This window comes from Cryptomeria japonica, chromosome 6 (assembly GCF_030272615.1).
Source record: "Cryptomeria japonica chromosome 6, Sugi_1.0, whole genome shotgun sequence".
Classification (NCBI taxonomy): Eukaryota; Viridiplantae; Streptophyta; class Pinopsida; order Cupressales; family Cupressaceae; genus Cryptomeria; species Cryptomeria japonica.
In genome coordinates this window covers 584,230,764-584,248,232 of record NC_081410.1, presented here as the reverse complement: position 1 = coordinate 584,248,232, position 17,469 = coordinate 584,230,764, and the positions used below count along the sequence as shown (strand labels likewise).

Sequence of the window (17,469 nt, the reverse complement as noted above, 5' to 3'; positions counted from 1 at the left end):
GGTATGTAAATTGAACAAAGCTTTATATGGTCTGAAACAAGCACCTAGAGCATGGTATGAAAGATTCCACTCTTATTTGATTAAGATTGGTTTTATAAGGACAAGTGAGAACAACAACATGTACATGAAGAATGGTGAAAATGGAATACTAATCTCAACCATATTTGTTGATGATATTATATTATGTGGAAATGACTCTTTATGCAAGAACTTTGGTAATGAAATGAGCAAAGAATTTGAGATGTCATTAATCGGTGAGATAAAGTATTTTATAGGTTTACAGATACTGCAAATGAAAAATGAAATTTTCATTACTCAATCCAAATACATAAAGGAAATCTTGAAGAAATTTGGAATGGAGGATTCAAAGCCAGTAAGTACTCCTATGACTACAAATTGCAAACTATCAAAGAATGATGAATCTGCATCTGTTGATGAGACACTCTACCGATCCATGATTGGAAAACTACAATATGTTGTTCACAATAGGCTTGATATAGCACATGTAGTAGGTATTGTTGCAAGATTCTCTGCAGATCCTAAGGAAATACACATGACAACAATCAAAAGAATTTTCAGATACTTGAAAGGCACTGAAGATTATGGCTTAGTATATCAGAAAGGAAATGATTTTGATTTGAAAGTCTATACTGATGCTGATTGGGCAAGCAACATTGATGACAAGAAAAGCACAAGTGGAGGAGCTTTCTTCTTAGGAGAAAGACTAGTGAGTTGGCTTAGCAAGAAACAAGGATGTGTTTCTCAATCAATAGCTGAAGCTGAATATGTTGCTGCAGCACTGAATTGTACCAACATTGCATGGATCAAACAATTGTTGGAAGGTATAAATGAGAAAGTTACTGAGCTAGTAACTATATTCTGTGACAATACTAGTACCATTAATATTTCAAAGAACCTTGTTATGCACTCTAAGACAAAGAACATATCTATCAAATATCATTATCTTAGAGAAGAAGCTCATGAAAAGAAAGTGGTGTTGGAATATGTTAACATAAAGGAACAAATAGTTGATATCTTCACCAAGCCACTACCAAAGGACACTTTTGAATATCTTAGAAGTAAGTTAGGGGTCCTACCCCTATCTCTTACTCACTGACCGAGTTCAATGAAAGCATCACTTCGATGAATCTATTGAATATCTTTTAGGGAGCTGATTGTGGAGTGATACACTTTAAGAATGCTTTTCTGAAAGTGTACTAGAACAATATTGGGATAATACAAAAAATGATACAGGGAACAGGAATTGTAAACAAATGCTCTGACCGAGACTTAGTTGATACACATCAGCAGGAAATAACTTCTTACAAAAACAACTTATGTTTTAATTCTTTTCTTTTTGGCATTGTTGTCAAAGGGGAAGAAGACTACCAGGGGGAGAAGATCTACCCAAGGGGGAGAAGACTAAAGGAGGAGAAGAATACTAGGAGGAGAAGACTTGAGAAGATTGAGAGAAAACCAGAAGAGAAGTTTGATGTATGGGGGAGAGCATTTCAGCATTTCAGAATCACAGCAATTCAAATTCTTAACGGTCAAATCAATTGGTTTTGCCATCAATGCCAAAGGGGGATATTATTGGCAATATAACAAGGATATTGAGAAGGTTGTTGATGATTATGGACATAACTGATTAAAGATGTTTTACTGTCTTGATATTATTATTTTGTCATTGATGTCAAGAAATTGATTTTCTAATTCAGTATGATGTTGCCATATCTTAAGAAATATGATATGAAGATTATAAAGAAGTCGATAAAGACACAGGAAAGAATATGATGAATAAAGGGATAAGTTATTCAATGGGCAACTCTACCGAGTCAGACAATGATGAGATCTTGATGTTTTAGATTGTTTTAACATCATACATATGTTGTAAAATGTAAAGGTTAATACTCCACTATGTTATCAGGCAAAGAACCTAGTCAGTAAACCCTAAGGAACCTAGTCAGTAAACCCTAAGGTTATCACAATCAGTTAATGAAGACAGAATGTCTACTGAGTAAAGTTTAGTATTCACCGAGTTGTAACCGAGCTATAATAGAATGCATTAAATGTTTACAAGTGATATTTAATGAAAGAAGCTGATGAGCTGGAGCGGGTCAATGATTGGCAAGCCGTGGAAGAAGTTTGTTAACAAATCTAAGGCAATGGAAAGTTGACAAGAAGATCTATAACTTAGATTGAACTGCATTACCCTAACACAAGTTCCAAGATGATTGTGCAAGTTCCGAGGCAGGGTAAAACATTTTTCAGATCGTAAGATGCAATGAACCTGGACAAGATTGAAGATTTGATGGCTATGATTGATCATGGGAAATGTGATCAAGGAGATTAAGCGGTTAGATGATTGTTTATAAATAAGGAACTATTGATAAACAGTGTATGCGGGCAAGTGTATGCACATGGATGCTACATAGTGATCACCGAGCATAGAAGCTTGAAGACCTATTAGAATAACAGAGTATTGATGCCCAACAGATAGATGAGAATAGTTCTATGTCTAGATTGTGTTGAACAAATAAGAATCTGCTTTAGCATTTTAGATGTAAAGTTACAGATAGATTGTATTACTGTTAGCTTGTGAAAGTAATAGGAAATCTCTTAACCGAGTGGACTTAATAGTCTTATAAGTAAATCCTCTAACAAGGTGACATTCTAAATGAGTGTTTGAAATCCTTTGACAAGGTCACTTCTAACAAAGTGAAGATCCTAACAGATCTGAGGGAAATCCCTTAACTGGGTCACATCTAGCAATGTGTTTTGTAATCTTTAACGGGATTGGCTTTTAACCGAGCATACTCTAGAAGAGTATATTTCTTAGTGGGTCCGAAATCCCACAGTGGTTTTTCCCTATTTGGGTTTCCACGTTAAATCTGGTGTTATGAGGTCTATATGGTTCATATGCTTTTGAGTTTGCATGTTTGACAGTTTTTATTCTATGACTGATATATGTTACCGAGGTTGAATCCAATGTTTTCATTAATGATTAAGTTTGTATGATTCACCCCCCCCCCCTCTCATCTTGTTGGCTATCGGATCTGTACTTATATTAAGCATCAGAACTATCAGAAAATAATATTTAAGTTTAAGAGAAAAAACAAATAGGCAAATTGTTGATGATAAAAGAGAATGCAGTGAAGAAACTCACCTAGAATTTAAAAATCAAATTAAAAGTGCCATCAATCATGAGAGAAATTAATGCAGGCAAAAACCTAATGCAATTGCAATTTATTATGCAAAAAAAAGAAAACTAGATTGGATTGCATGAAGATGATGTCTTTAGAGGAATATAGGTAAAGTACACTGAAAGATATCATATTTGTTCATTATTCCACTTAAAAAATTATTATATTGTTATGATGTTGTAATTAATATTAATAAATTAAAATTAAAATTTAAAATTTAGAAAAAGTCAAACTATCATAATAGCATAATAACAAAAAAACTAACCGATAAAAAATATTAAACTTGAAGGCAGATGAGTGTCTCTTTCATCAAGGAAATCATAATTTCCATTTGGGTGGGTCCTTTGCATTATCAATAAGCTCCTACTTGCAACTAACTAATAGTTTCAATTGTAACAATTGATTAAATAAGAAAATATTATGACATATATATAAACAAATAAATCATTAAATATTCATCCACATGAATGGTGTCGCAATATTCACCAAGTCAGGCAATCATCCATATAAAATGGCCAATTACATATGATAACCCAAAGAGAAAACATGTGTGTACTTCTTGTTAACACAGACTTACTGCACCACCAAACAAAATGTTTGAACTATTAGAGAGAGCACCACTGGAGAGGTTAGGGTGTCGAGAAGGGTTGAGGGTCCTAGATAACAATAGTTTATCCTTTCGAGTTGAGAGGTTTGTACTAGACATAATCGACTATGAGGCGAGTAAGCTGTCCCAAGTGGGTGTCAAACCCTCCCCAATAGAGTCTCCAATTTTGTTAAGACATATGAGAAACCACTACACCAAAAGTTTGAACTATGAGTGAGACAACCAGCAAAGAGGTAAGGGTGTCAAAAAGGGTTGAGGGTCCCACATGACAATATTTTAGTCCCTTGAGTTGAGAGGTCCATACTAAACACAATCAACTACAAGTTGAGTAAGTTGTCATAGGTTAGGGTTGAACCCTCCCCAATAGAGGTGTTATTTTTGTAATATAGACTTGTTACCAATACTTTTATTTGTTGTAAGTTCATAAATAACTTCGCACTCAATAAAAATAATTAGATAGTCATTAAATATGGAAGTCTAAAAATTTAAAGCATAACTTAATTAAATTAATGCAATTATAATCCTAAATCATGGGTACTATTTCAAGCACATCAAAGAAACAAAAGTTGCATTCCACTTCCTCTTAAATTGGTGCTCTTAGAGAGAACAAGGTCAAGATCACCACCATTTCAAATGTTGATAGCCAACATCAAGTATTGGAAGGGATTTCCTAAGTATCCACGTGGTTCCTCAACTCAAAATCTCATGAGCCTAATAAATTAAAAAATATCAAATGCTTTGATCTTTTTGAGATGTTAGCAATGGCATTTTTATAAATAGTCCACAAAATAGTAGATTCAGAATACCCTTGTACGATCTAGCCAACAAACTTGGCCTCGATCATAATCAAAATATGATCTAGTTGCATCATATTGACCTTCCCCTTGAAATGATGAACAAAAAAAAATGCCACAATATAGAAAAAGTTGTTGAATGGTTGAATGGTCTAGAATATGGAGAGGGGGGATGAATCAGTATTCCCACAACAATAAAAAAAATTCCATAGATTTAACCTTAGTAATTAATCTCATCAACATGAAACATCAAATGCAAAATAAATGGAAAACGTAATCACAAGACACACACTAGATTTTTATATGTGGAAAACCCAAATGAGAAAAACCATTGACATGGTTAACTCTCAAGATGATATAACTAGTTATATGGTGTTTACAAAAAGGGTGTCTCATTGATGGATGACTCATTGCTTGATAACAACATGAATCACTATCATAATACAACACGACTTACTTCCAGAATACTCACTGCAATAGAAATAAGTGAACTAAGGAAAATTGCATCTCCAAATGCATGAGGTCACTTCCAAGGTAAGCTAAGATATCAAAACAATAACTTACAATAGATCCGGTAAGGGATCTTTGCAACACTTTCTCCAACCTGTCAACACAATTGCTTACAACAAGTTTGGTAAGGGAATACTACAACATTGTCTTCAACCTGTCAACCCAATTGCTTGCAACAGATCAAGTAAGGGATTACTACAACACTATCTTCAATCTGTCAATCTGGTTTCTTATAGCAGATCTGGTAAGTGATTACTACAACACTACAACTGCACTCGTGCTTTCCACACTTCACTCTTACACATACATCCCACATTACACTCTACTACTCACATACACTTTCGCTCTCTTCTCTTGCACACCTCACATACACATACTACTACTCTCACACACATTATTTTTCTTTTTTTTAATCAACCATAATATACATGTGTGTATATATACATGTGTGTGTGTGTGTGTGTGTGTGTGTGTGTGTGTGTGTGTGTGTCAATAAGCACATACACCTAGATATTATGTCAACCAAGCATAAAAGGTTTATACAATAATTCATTTCTCATATCAACACGCTACTCAAAATGCCTTGACCAAAGAAAGGTAACCAAGTCAGCCTTCACTGATCTTCTACATGCTTCCTTTTTAGTTTCTAGAACACACAATTTAAATACCAAAACATGCTTCAATTACCGAAACAAAACAAAGGTATGTTGAATCCATAGACACAAATTCCAAGAATAATGACTTCCATCTTCAAGATACAAATGCCACAAATTCCAGAGCATGGAATTCATAGAACATATTGCAATACAAAAATTCAGATAGCAATTCAACTGTCACAATTGATACCAACACTTGATACAAACCATGACTAGAAAAATACTAGATTTTGGAGCAAAGGATCTTCCAAAAATTACTCCCATAAACCATACATGCCTCACCACTCAATATCATGTATACATACATATCTTCTACTTTTAATCAACATTACATACATACCTGACTTCTACTGTTGGTCAACATGCTACATTTGGTCCTAACCGAATCATAGGGTTTGACATCAATGACAATATTCACACAAATCTAACCAAAGCATCCACATGAATGGTGTTGTAATATCCATAGAAAAAATGTGAAACAACAAAGTAGCTAGAAACAAAACATTCGTTTATGTCTAGTATGGTAGCATAGCCATAATAAATTTGTATACTTCCATTTGTTGGGAGTTCACAAAATTTGCACTTAATGAAAGTACTTAGATGGTAAATATATAAATCTAACAATTTACAAGCATACCTTGGCTACCAATGCAATTACAATCCCAAATCATGGGTAGTAGTTTGTGCTCAGAGAAAAAATGGAAGCAAGTTGCATTCCACCTATTCTCTAAATTTGTATGAACAAGGTCAGGATTGTTACCATTTCGAATGCCCAGAGCCAACATGGGGTAATGATCTGATAGGGTATAGGGATAAACTATAACTCTGCACCCATCTTTAAATTTATCAAAACTAAAATGGTCTTTATTGGCATAAAACTTGTCAAGTCTACAATAGATCATTTTCCTATTATCTCACACCATGGCCAAATTATCCTTCACTCATTTTTTTCTTGTGTTTTATTTTATTATATTGTTATCTGTTGTTGAATACCCATTTCATTTGGGGAAGGGGAACTTTTAAGACAATATCTTTTTCTCGCCAATCTAAGTAGAACTGAGTGTCACAAGATTTATTCACATTATTTTCCATTCAAAATGCAAGGTGCACAATTTTTAATGGTCATTATTGTGATAGTCATGTCTACTACCTTGGATTTTCCAGCCCAAACAAACAACATTTAGATGAGCTCTTTCTCCTTGGCAATGGTGAGTTTGTAACTCCGAATTTTCTATGGAGGTCTATATGGTTTTAATATTAGTTTTGTGGGTAGATGATTTTATGTTAGATATGTGTATTGCAGGGGAAAGTAGATGATTTGGAGAGACATCTTTGTGGAAGAAATAGAATACAAACCATGTAATGGAGATAAGTTTATGCATAGGTTTGATGGGCTTTACTTTATTGAAACTTTCCTAAGTGTTGATAGATAGGGTTTTTAGGGTTTCAATGGGATCATCTTTTGTTTTTGGTTTCATGGGAACTTTACATATATGCTATCGATTCAGTTTTGGCAGAGTGTGAGAAAGAAAATAATTATGTATCCATGATGCAAAGTTTACATCCTTCAATTAAAATATAGAAATTCTATGTTACAAGGTTACTACAATATGAGGCCTCATTTGGTATTAAGAAAACATCCAAACCCCCAAAAAATTTCATATGTTGGGAATTAAATAGAACCTTAAACACAATACAAACAACGCTTCTCTTGTCCCTTTGTTCTTCCAAATATCTACTGGCCCCATTCTAAGGAGCATTGTTGGGTTTTGTACAAAACCAATATTTCATGTCTTTCAATGCCTTATCAATTTGTCTACACACTGTAGTATTTTGTAGTATTTAAATTTCTACTTTTAAAAATGTTTTTCTTACCATATGTGATGAACAATAGGATTATCTATGAACATTGTGCGAAGGAAATTTTGTGGCAAAGCATTCTATAGATTTATTTCACTTTGAATATATGGAACATGGGGTTCCCTTAAATAGTCACTTTTGTCCTCTGTGTATCTTTTAGTTTTCAATAAGGAGCTAACAACAGGGATTTTGCCAATTTGGATATGAAAAGGTAGGACCATTTAAAACTTACTCTCATTCTCTATTTGTATGGTATTTGTATACTCCTAAAAATGGTCTGAAGATAATTAATTGAATAAGCAATTATTTAATTAATACTCCTCCCCAATTTAATTGAATTCATCAATAATTTGATCTCCCAATCATCTACTTATTAATAAATCTAAGGATTTATTTAATAGGTTCATTTCACCCCTTTAATTAATTAATTCAAATTAATTAATTTCCTCCAAAATCATTTCTTCTAAATCCTAATTAATTAAAACAAATCAAATTCATGAGTTGTTGAGATTAATTATCCTTTTCTTATTATTTGAATTTTTAAATTCAAATTCTCCTAACTTCTACCACTCCTAAACCTAACCCATTCCACCTACCACCATGTCCCCTTTCATCCAAATTCTTCTAGAACCTTTGTGACACTTGTCACTAAGTGTTCCCTTTCATCTAACCTCTTCTAGAAGCCTCTTGATACTTGTCACCATAGAGATGACAGATGTTCCCTTTAATCCAACCCCCTTTGCCAACCTCCTCCAATTTAACCATTGATATCTTCAAATCAATCTTGACCGTTGATTCTTGCCACCTCACCCCTAGCCTTGGAAAATCCTATAAATAGACCTCATTTTGGAGCAATATGGATCCCATCTCATTCTCATCTTATGCATTGTTACTATAGGCATCTAGCTTCTAGTTTATCATTCTTTAGCAATGTTATCATGCTCAATTTTAGCTTAATTGCATCTTCATCTTAGTTCATTTTCTAGATCAATTATGAAATCATATAGCTTAATCATGCTATTCTTCCTAGATCATGCATTTTCATCATTCAAATCCTCCATCTAAGTGTAGTCAAGTCACTGGAATATGCATAATCAGATCTGAGAGCATTTTTCATACTCGCATTTACTAGGAGGCAATAAGTCGATTAGCTATGGTTTTACATTTCATTATTTTAATTCACTAACCATTGCTTGTAATGATTTATTGAGTGCATTGTGGTTGCAAGTACAAGTACACTTCACAGATTATGATAGTATTTTGTTGAGATAGGGTGAATACTAGTAGATATATGGTTTCAAATTCATCTATTCTTTAACGTTGCTTAAATTGGGAGTCATAAACCAAGAACACAACATGTTTGAGCTTCTTGTTAAATGTTCAATCCATTCAAAGGTTTGAAGATTAAGACATAAATAAAGCTATTAATCATTTTGTCATATTAAAACATTAGATAATCAAAATATTAAAATATGATATAAAATTATTACATGTTTCATATGACAAATATAACATAAGATAAATAGTAATTATTATATTTTAAATATACATAATATTTTGTTCTCCTTTATTTCAATAAAATTATTTTATGTTCTTTAGAATATTAAAATGTCTTATTATTTTTTTAAGAAATAGATATTAATTTAGATTATAAATCTTTATTAATATAAATTTGAAGAAATTTACTTTAAAAAAATATATTGCTTGTTTTTGAATTTCTAATGTAACAAAATTTGGTTTTAATTTTTAATTTTTAATTATTTTGTTCTCCTTGATAAATTGAATAGATATTAATTGTAGTTCAAAAAAAGACCAAAAAAGTATTCGTTTCCCATGATTTTCTTAACCCTCATGTTGTCATTGGGTGTTTTATAGTTGTTTAAGTTTCCTTAAAAGTTACATAATTTACAAGGCAATTTAGTTATGCTAAAGCTAATGTAAAACTACGTTATACTAAGACACTCCACCAAAATGGGCCTCAAACTAATTAGGAATAGGCATAGGTATGCAAGTTTCGCTATTACAATTTGACTATTGATTATTAATTTGATTAATCAATGGAAAGTATTTTATGTTGGAAGAGCTTTTGTGAATACATTGATGCCATTACAATCCACCTATTGTTGCCATTGTAGTTATGTCTCTTAACCTAATAGGGTTGACTAAATCATTGAACAAGGATGCTACATAAATGTTCAGAATGACCATAACCATCCATATAAAAATGGCATATGTTTCTTGTTGAAAATATAAGTGTTTTTATATTTGATTGTGTAATTTTTTTGCATGATGAAAGAAACTTGCACAATTGAATTCACATGCATGAATATACTCAACATGAATGTTCTTTCCTCATGCTAATAAAGGATCACTAAGTGTGATCCTAGCTACCACAATTTGATTATAAAATAGCTATCAATTTTTCGTTGAAAAATTCGTATAAACACATTCACACCATTCATTACAATTCATCCCTTGTTGTCATTGTGAATATAGATCTTGAAACCATAAGATCCATTTATATGTTAATAACTTGTGTCAATAACATATCACATAATCTAATGTAAAAATGTCATAATATTCATGATGAGTATAGTAGCTAAACAAACATCTGTTACATATGATAACCCAACCCCAACCCCAACCCCAACCCCAAAAAAACATCTGTATCTTCTATTTGTTGAAAGTTCACAAATACCTTCACACTCAATCTGCAATCGTTGCTCTCAGCGAAAACAAATAAAATAGGTCAAAATGCTAAGAAACTGAAATCCTCTTTATCTTTGAGCCTTTTGAGACATCAGCAATGGCATTTTTATAAACAGTCCACAGGGCAGTGGATTGAGGGTGCCTTTCTATGATCTGGGCAACAAACTTGGCCTCGGTCACCGTCAGCATAGTACAAAATCGAGTAGGATTAACCTCCTCCTCCGCTCCATTCATTGCTTTCATATTTTGCAAAACCAAAAACCTGGGCCTCATTACCTTGTCCAAACTCATTGTAAGCATGCGTGGATGATTTGTCACAAAGTCTACAGAGAGTCCCATGTTATTGAGCATAAACTCCATCTTTTTCTTAACGGTTTCCTCCGACTTGTTGAGGATTGAAGGGTCAACCCTAACTAATTCCCAGGCTTCTTCAGGCGAAAAACCACAAAGCTGAAGATTGACTATCTTGGCCTCTAACGCTTCGATACGGCTCCTGGCCACGAGGCTCACAACGTATTTGTACATTTTGCTTTCCTTGTGAATGTCAATCTTGCGAATGAGATCAAGTTGCTCGGGCGACAGAGAACTACGCTGCAAAACCCGAGGATTAATCGACAAAAACTTGATGAACTCTATTCCATGAAAACCGAAACCCTCCCAAAAGGCAACCGAGGGTTTCAAGACCTTCTGCAAGCTCAGTTGAAGAATATCAGGTCTTCTCATAATTGCTCTGACCAGAAAATTGTTGGTCGGGAATACAGTCTTGAGAAATTCAAGGTTGGAGCGGAGGGTCTCTAGCTTAGAGGTCAAGATCCTCGGGGACATGGCTACAATTTTGGGTATATTTTCCCCCTCCACGCCCAAATCTTTTAGTAATTGAATCTTGGGCTCCAGCACTCTTTCCACACTTATCGTCATCAGCGATGGCTGCAATCTGATAATGTTTGCAATTTGATCTTGGGTGCAGCCGTGTCTGTTGAGCATGTCCGCGAGCTGTTCCACCTTATCCAGGGTTTTGAGCCGCCCCAATGAGGGCTCCTTTTTCATCATTTTTGCGGCGTCGGGTGAAGATATTTTAAATCTGGTGGTAACGAAGTGCGCGAAGAGATTTTCTGAAGGCGCGTTGCTGTTGCTAACATCATTCTCTGCAAGATTAGAGAAATTAAAGCGAAAATGGGATGGCGTTTTGAGAAACAGATTGCGGCACAGGGAGATGGAGCAGAATAGTTTGGTGGCCATGATTAAAGTAGTGAAGCAGGTCCAACGGAGGAAGGGCGACACAGACACAGAGCTGTCTAGGGTTTCCACGCCACGCACAAATGAATTAACGATAACAGTACAGCTCCTCTTTTCAAGTATGGAGAGAGCATATATCATTGTAAATGAAAAAAAATGAACTACATAACCATATTTTTAATAATCTATATAATATATGTTGAGAGGTATTTCTTTTGAGATGGTGTCTTTTCATATATGTATCAATGAAATAGAAAACTAGCATAGTGTGCATGCCGAAGATGTATAGAAGGTAAATTTGTTAAAAAAGGGGATTATTTTTTGTATTCATTTGTGCAATACATGAAGTCAATTAAAAAATGATGTTGTTTGTGTAACAAAGGTTACGATGGATAAGCGATAGCTTCATGTGAATTATGCATCCATTTACAAAGATTGAAATAATTGAAAGAAAACCTTTGAAAGAATAACATAATCAAGATCTATTACCAATACACTCATGTTATGTTTTCAATATAGAAAGTGGGAGGGAGATACATAGGGACAAAACGAGGGAGAGATAGAGCGGGGAAGAGAAAGAGAGAAATGGGGTAAGGAGATATAGATAGAGATAGACATGGACATGGAGAAGAAGAGGGTTATGGAGAGAGAGGGAGGGGGGCGGGGGGGAGGGGCGAGTGGGGGGCAAATAGAAAAACAAAGAGATATAGATGTAAAGGTCTAGGAAGACGGAGATCTGGATGGATGGAGAGAAATATGTCTAGAGATAAAGCTGGGTAGAGGAAGATATAGGTAGATATATCTATGAAGAGAAAGAGAAATGGAGATATATGGGAAGATAAAGGAAAGAAGACATGAAGATAGAGAAATAGATAGGGGGATAGGGAGGGAGTGAGGGAAAGAGATATGGGTTGAGGAGGGTGGCTAGCCTCCAAGGTGGACTAAAGGATGGAATGGATCTAAATATATTCCGATAATCTCACAATACAAGGATGACCACCCTTGAGATTGCAGTTTGCAAGCATTTCCAGTGAATTCCTAATGTTGTTCACTATAAGGAATATGCCTTGAACCAAATATTAATGAAATTATGGTGTATTGATATGGATTTAAATGATGTTTATATAAAGTTAGATGCTATCATGGATTATTAATACTCTATGATTTTTAATGTCAACTTCTAGTGATTAATATTGTTTGCAGGACCTAAAGCAAGATTATCCTATTAAGGGCATTACAATTGATAATTTTATTATAATGTTATATCTATAAATATAATGTATTTCTCATCTTAATTTAGAATAAATGTTTCAAAACTAAATTCACTTAAATCCCAAAAATGGGCATTAGAGAGTTCATATTTGCATAGATTGTTGGTGTGATATCAATTTGGTATTTCACTAGCACAAGTTAAATAGATAATAGACATCTCAAGAATGGTATCACTCAACATATTTTATATATATTATTAGTACTTGCCATTAGGCAATACTATTGTAATGAGTTTTTTGTTTTTCCAGTTAACTAGTTATTAAAAAAAAGAGCGTATTTATGTGTATATCTGGCAAGTTAATTTACTGAACTCTAACAATAATTTTATTTTTTTATTTTTTAACTTGAGTTAATTGATTTTATAAGATTTCTATAACTCAGGCATGTTGTTTTTAATTAATTAATAATTAGATTATATATTAGTATAAATAATTTAAATATATTTATTTAAAAATGTTAAGAGATATATCTTGGAGTTTAATATTTTTAAAATTATATATATTTAATATATCTTTTATCTATAATACTTAATTTTATATTTAACTATCTGTTGATGTAAAGGCACACACAATCAATAATCTCAATAAATTATTTATTTTATTTTATTTTTTATTAAGTGTATAGACATATTAATTTACCAAAATTTTATTAAAATAAGATTTTTAACAATGTTATATTATTTTAATTCTTGAAATACACCAACTTTAAAAAATATATATTTTGTAATTATTTTAGTAAAAATTATATTTGTCATACTTGAGTAGTTTTTTGTAATTATTTTAGTTAAAATTATATTTGTCAAGTTGGATTACAGTGAATGATTTATTTATTTTTAAATTAGTCTAAAAATCAACTTCATCACAATTATAGCTTTTTACAAAATGAATTAGAAAAACAATTAAATTTAGATCAAAATTATAGTAATCATACATGTCCATTTTTTGACCCTAAACATATCATTGTTTAAAAATCACTTTTATATTTCTTATATAAAACAAACTATTATCAGCTATAAATTAAAATAAATTAAAATAAATTATATATTTTAAAATTAGATATAAAATATTAAAATAATTATTTTCACAAAATGCTAATATTTTATATGTAAGTGATTTAAATTTTTATTTCATGTATGACAAACTTCAAATTTGATGCTCTCATTTAATATATTTGTGAATATTAAAATTGTATAATCTATTTCAAGGTGGGAGAGTAACATAAGGTGAAGAACCTGTAGAAAGAAAATTTGAGTAGACATATTTTTAAAGTCATTAAAGAGAAATAAATTTTTCATAGGAGAGGAAAAAGGGGACGAGGATACAAACATGAAACACCTAAAATGATGAGTATAGAATGACATTGAAAGAATATGGATCATATATTTAGGTTTCAGATTTTGTACATTATGAAATTTCATATTCTAATTAGATAGATTCTAGAATTTACTTATATTTTAGTTCTATGTAGTTATTTTTTGTGTGACTACTACATTTTCTATCAATAATCAAATGGAAGCTTGTGTTCTGATCATTTCTTTGCAAAAACTTGTGAATTGGGTTGGAAGCATACTATTTGTGAGATTGATTCTATCATATTAGTTTCTTTTATGAATAACACAAATTAGTTTCTTTTTTGAATAACAATTTTTTTTTAGAGTTCTTCTTGACATTTTCTTTCTCTCACCACTCAAATTAATGATTTAATTTAATACTTCCACTCCATGTCTTTTGTTCATATTCCTAAAGAATAAAATGTGATTGTTGATTTCATATTCCTAAAGAATGAAATGTGATTGTTGATTTTGTAGCTTAATGGACTTTAGATGCTTCTAGAAGATAGAATGTTTGTGATTGGGATTCTCTTTCTCATGATTAGATTACCTACTTCTTACTTATGCTTCAAAATGATGTGGGTTAATCATTTTACTTCTTTCTTGGTTTTTTCTAAGGTCATATGTTCTTGGAGTGTAGATTAGTGGGAGACCCTTTTGACTTCATTTTTTTCTTTTTTGATAATTATGACCACAACTCTTAACCTCTCCTCGTTCCATGTGTTTCTCCATCCAAATCCTCTATAGATGAATATTTTATTCATCTGAGCTAGGGGCCAATATATGGGAATCCTAATATCCATTCGGCTATGGACTCAATAGCTGATCAAACTAGATATTAGATTTCGGCTGAAGAAAGAGAGTAAGGACTTCCTTCACATATGGGTATAGTGGCTATAGATAGACGGATATTGGGACTTTATTTCCAGCTATAGTAAACAATGTAAGGTAGAAAATCCTATTCTAGGGAAACTTTTGGGGGATATAAGTAATTCTATATTAATTGAAATAAATATAAAATGAAATAATCTTTTGTTATTAATTATTTTGATACACATGATTGCATGCCAAAGCTTTTACTTCCTCACCTTTTTGAATTGAGTCGAGGCAAATTGCACAATCAATTTGTGCATCTTCTAATCCCTCAATCCATGATGCGGGTGATCCCAAAATCGCTACAGCCTCTTCATCGCTCATTTTCATCGCTCATTTTCATTAATAGATAAGTTAATTGTTTTTAAAATATTTTCCTTCAGTCATGCATATTGTGCTAATTGATTACAAATTTATTAAAGAGTAGATTAATTATTAATATAATTTTTGTAAATATCTTTTTGGAGAGGAGAGCTATTGTTTACAGTTTGATAATTTGAAAAATAAATATTTTAAATATTTGTTATCTATAATTTTAATAAGTTAATTATTTTTTATTTTATTTTATCTACAAAATCACTTCCATGAAAGATTGAAAAACTTTCATTTGCAAAATAAATATTTTAAATATTTGTTATCTATAATTTTAATAAGTTAATTATTTTTTATTTTATTTTATCTACAAAACCACTTCCATGAAAGATTGAAAAACTTTCATTTGCAGAACCCATGTTAAGGAAAATTGTGTATTCAAACAAATAGATTGAATCACTTGGAATCTTATATAACTAAAAGAATATTAATCCAACATATCTTAATCTTATTAGAAAGTTTTTAGCTCTAATACCATGTAAAAAACCAAACCTAAATAATAATTAAAAAATAACATAAGAATAAAACAAAACATAAAACATAATTAAATGACTAAAAAATAATTAATTTTATCCTATAATTAATTATATCTATATTTCATTAAATTTATTGGATACAATATACAATAATAATATTGTTTGCAATCAACATCTTAAATTTATATTTAAAAAATCTAAAATCTCAAAACTTTTAAAAATAATTTTACTTTTCTAGTAGAGTTTTCATTATTATGAAATAATTATGTTTATTTTTTTTTATCTTAATTATTATAATTTTTAAAATATAATCATTATTAAAATTAAATCATAATTATTATTAAAACTATACTAAAAACAAGGAAAGTACTAGTCACTATGTGGCACTTGTTATTATTTAATATATGCATGCTAGTTGTGTTTTGTTTTTAGGTATTTTATCACATAATATATATGCTTTGCTTTGTTGTTGCTTTTCAAAAATTAAATATATCATTCAATATTGTAAACATAATCATTTCCTTTTTAACTGTTTTTTAATGATGGATTATAGAATATCAAAAGATCAAATATGGTTAAATTTAAATAATATAATAATTATTAAAAATGTATTTGAAATATGGATAGTGTTAGCCAATGCCATGGAATCTACAAAGAAAAATATTACTGATTAAAAAGATAAATTTACAATATTCTTGAAACAATCGATTTTGGTTGAGTGGTATTCTCAATTTCTAGAAACAAAGACACAAAAGAGTATATACCCGCTTATGTAAATATAATGTTTATATTTCTATCCTTTGTTATTAAAAAATTCCCTTTTACTAAATCATTGCCCTGGTTCAACATCACTTCTAGATTTAAAACTAAAACGAAGAATTGATATTCTCATGTATATACAAACATAGAAATGGTTAAAAGGAGGTTTTTGAGAGCTTAATGTCAATAGGTGCATATTCATACATGGATTTTAAAACACATCACAATTAAAACACAAACCAGAAGAAAAAACACACTCAACTTCACCTCTTTGTTTCCCCTTCTCTGGAATCCATTAATACAGTCTTTACCAGCACAACCTGCTCGCTATTGTGTATATACTCTTACAGACACCTAATTTTTGCTGCTGGATATGAACCCTGACCGACTCTATGGATTTGAACAGAAATTCATTGAACAAACGAAGCAGATATTCAAAGATCTAATGATGGTACTCCTAAATTTGTCAACAACTTTAGTCTATAGGACCAAAAAAATAGGATACTTGTAGGAAAAAAAAAAAGTTGTTGGAAAAATTTATTTTTTATACATAATAGATGTGGGAATACATAATTATGGGATTGGAAAACCAAAACTACTTTATTTGGGTTGTGTAACACACCAATCGTGTTTTACGAGTATATGGTTTGGATTGGAAACAAGTCATAAATGAAGTAGAAAAAAATATAAAGGTTACAAAAGCATTGAATCACAAGAGATTTCAATGTAATAAATTTGGCTTCATACAAGATCACTATTAGCTAAGGTAGGCTTTCCCATTAGGGGTATCAACTTTACTTGGGTTGCTATGT

The 17,469-nt window shown here is 31.5% G+C and overlaps 1 protein-coding gene across 1 annotated transcript; it reads right to left on the bottom strand.

Moving 5' to 3' along the window:
• Positions 1-10,387: 10,387 nt before the first annotated feature.
• On the bottom strand, positions 10,388-11,716 carry LOC131876719 (uncharacterized). The gene has a single exon (XM_059222184.1). The coding sequence runs from the start codon at positions 11,714-11,716 to the stop codon at positions 10,388-10,390; it is 1,329 nt and encodes a 442-aa protein (XP_059078167.1).
• Between the last annotated feature and the right edge of the window lie 5,753 nt (positions 11,717-17,469).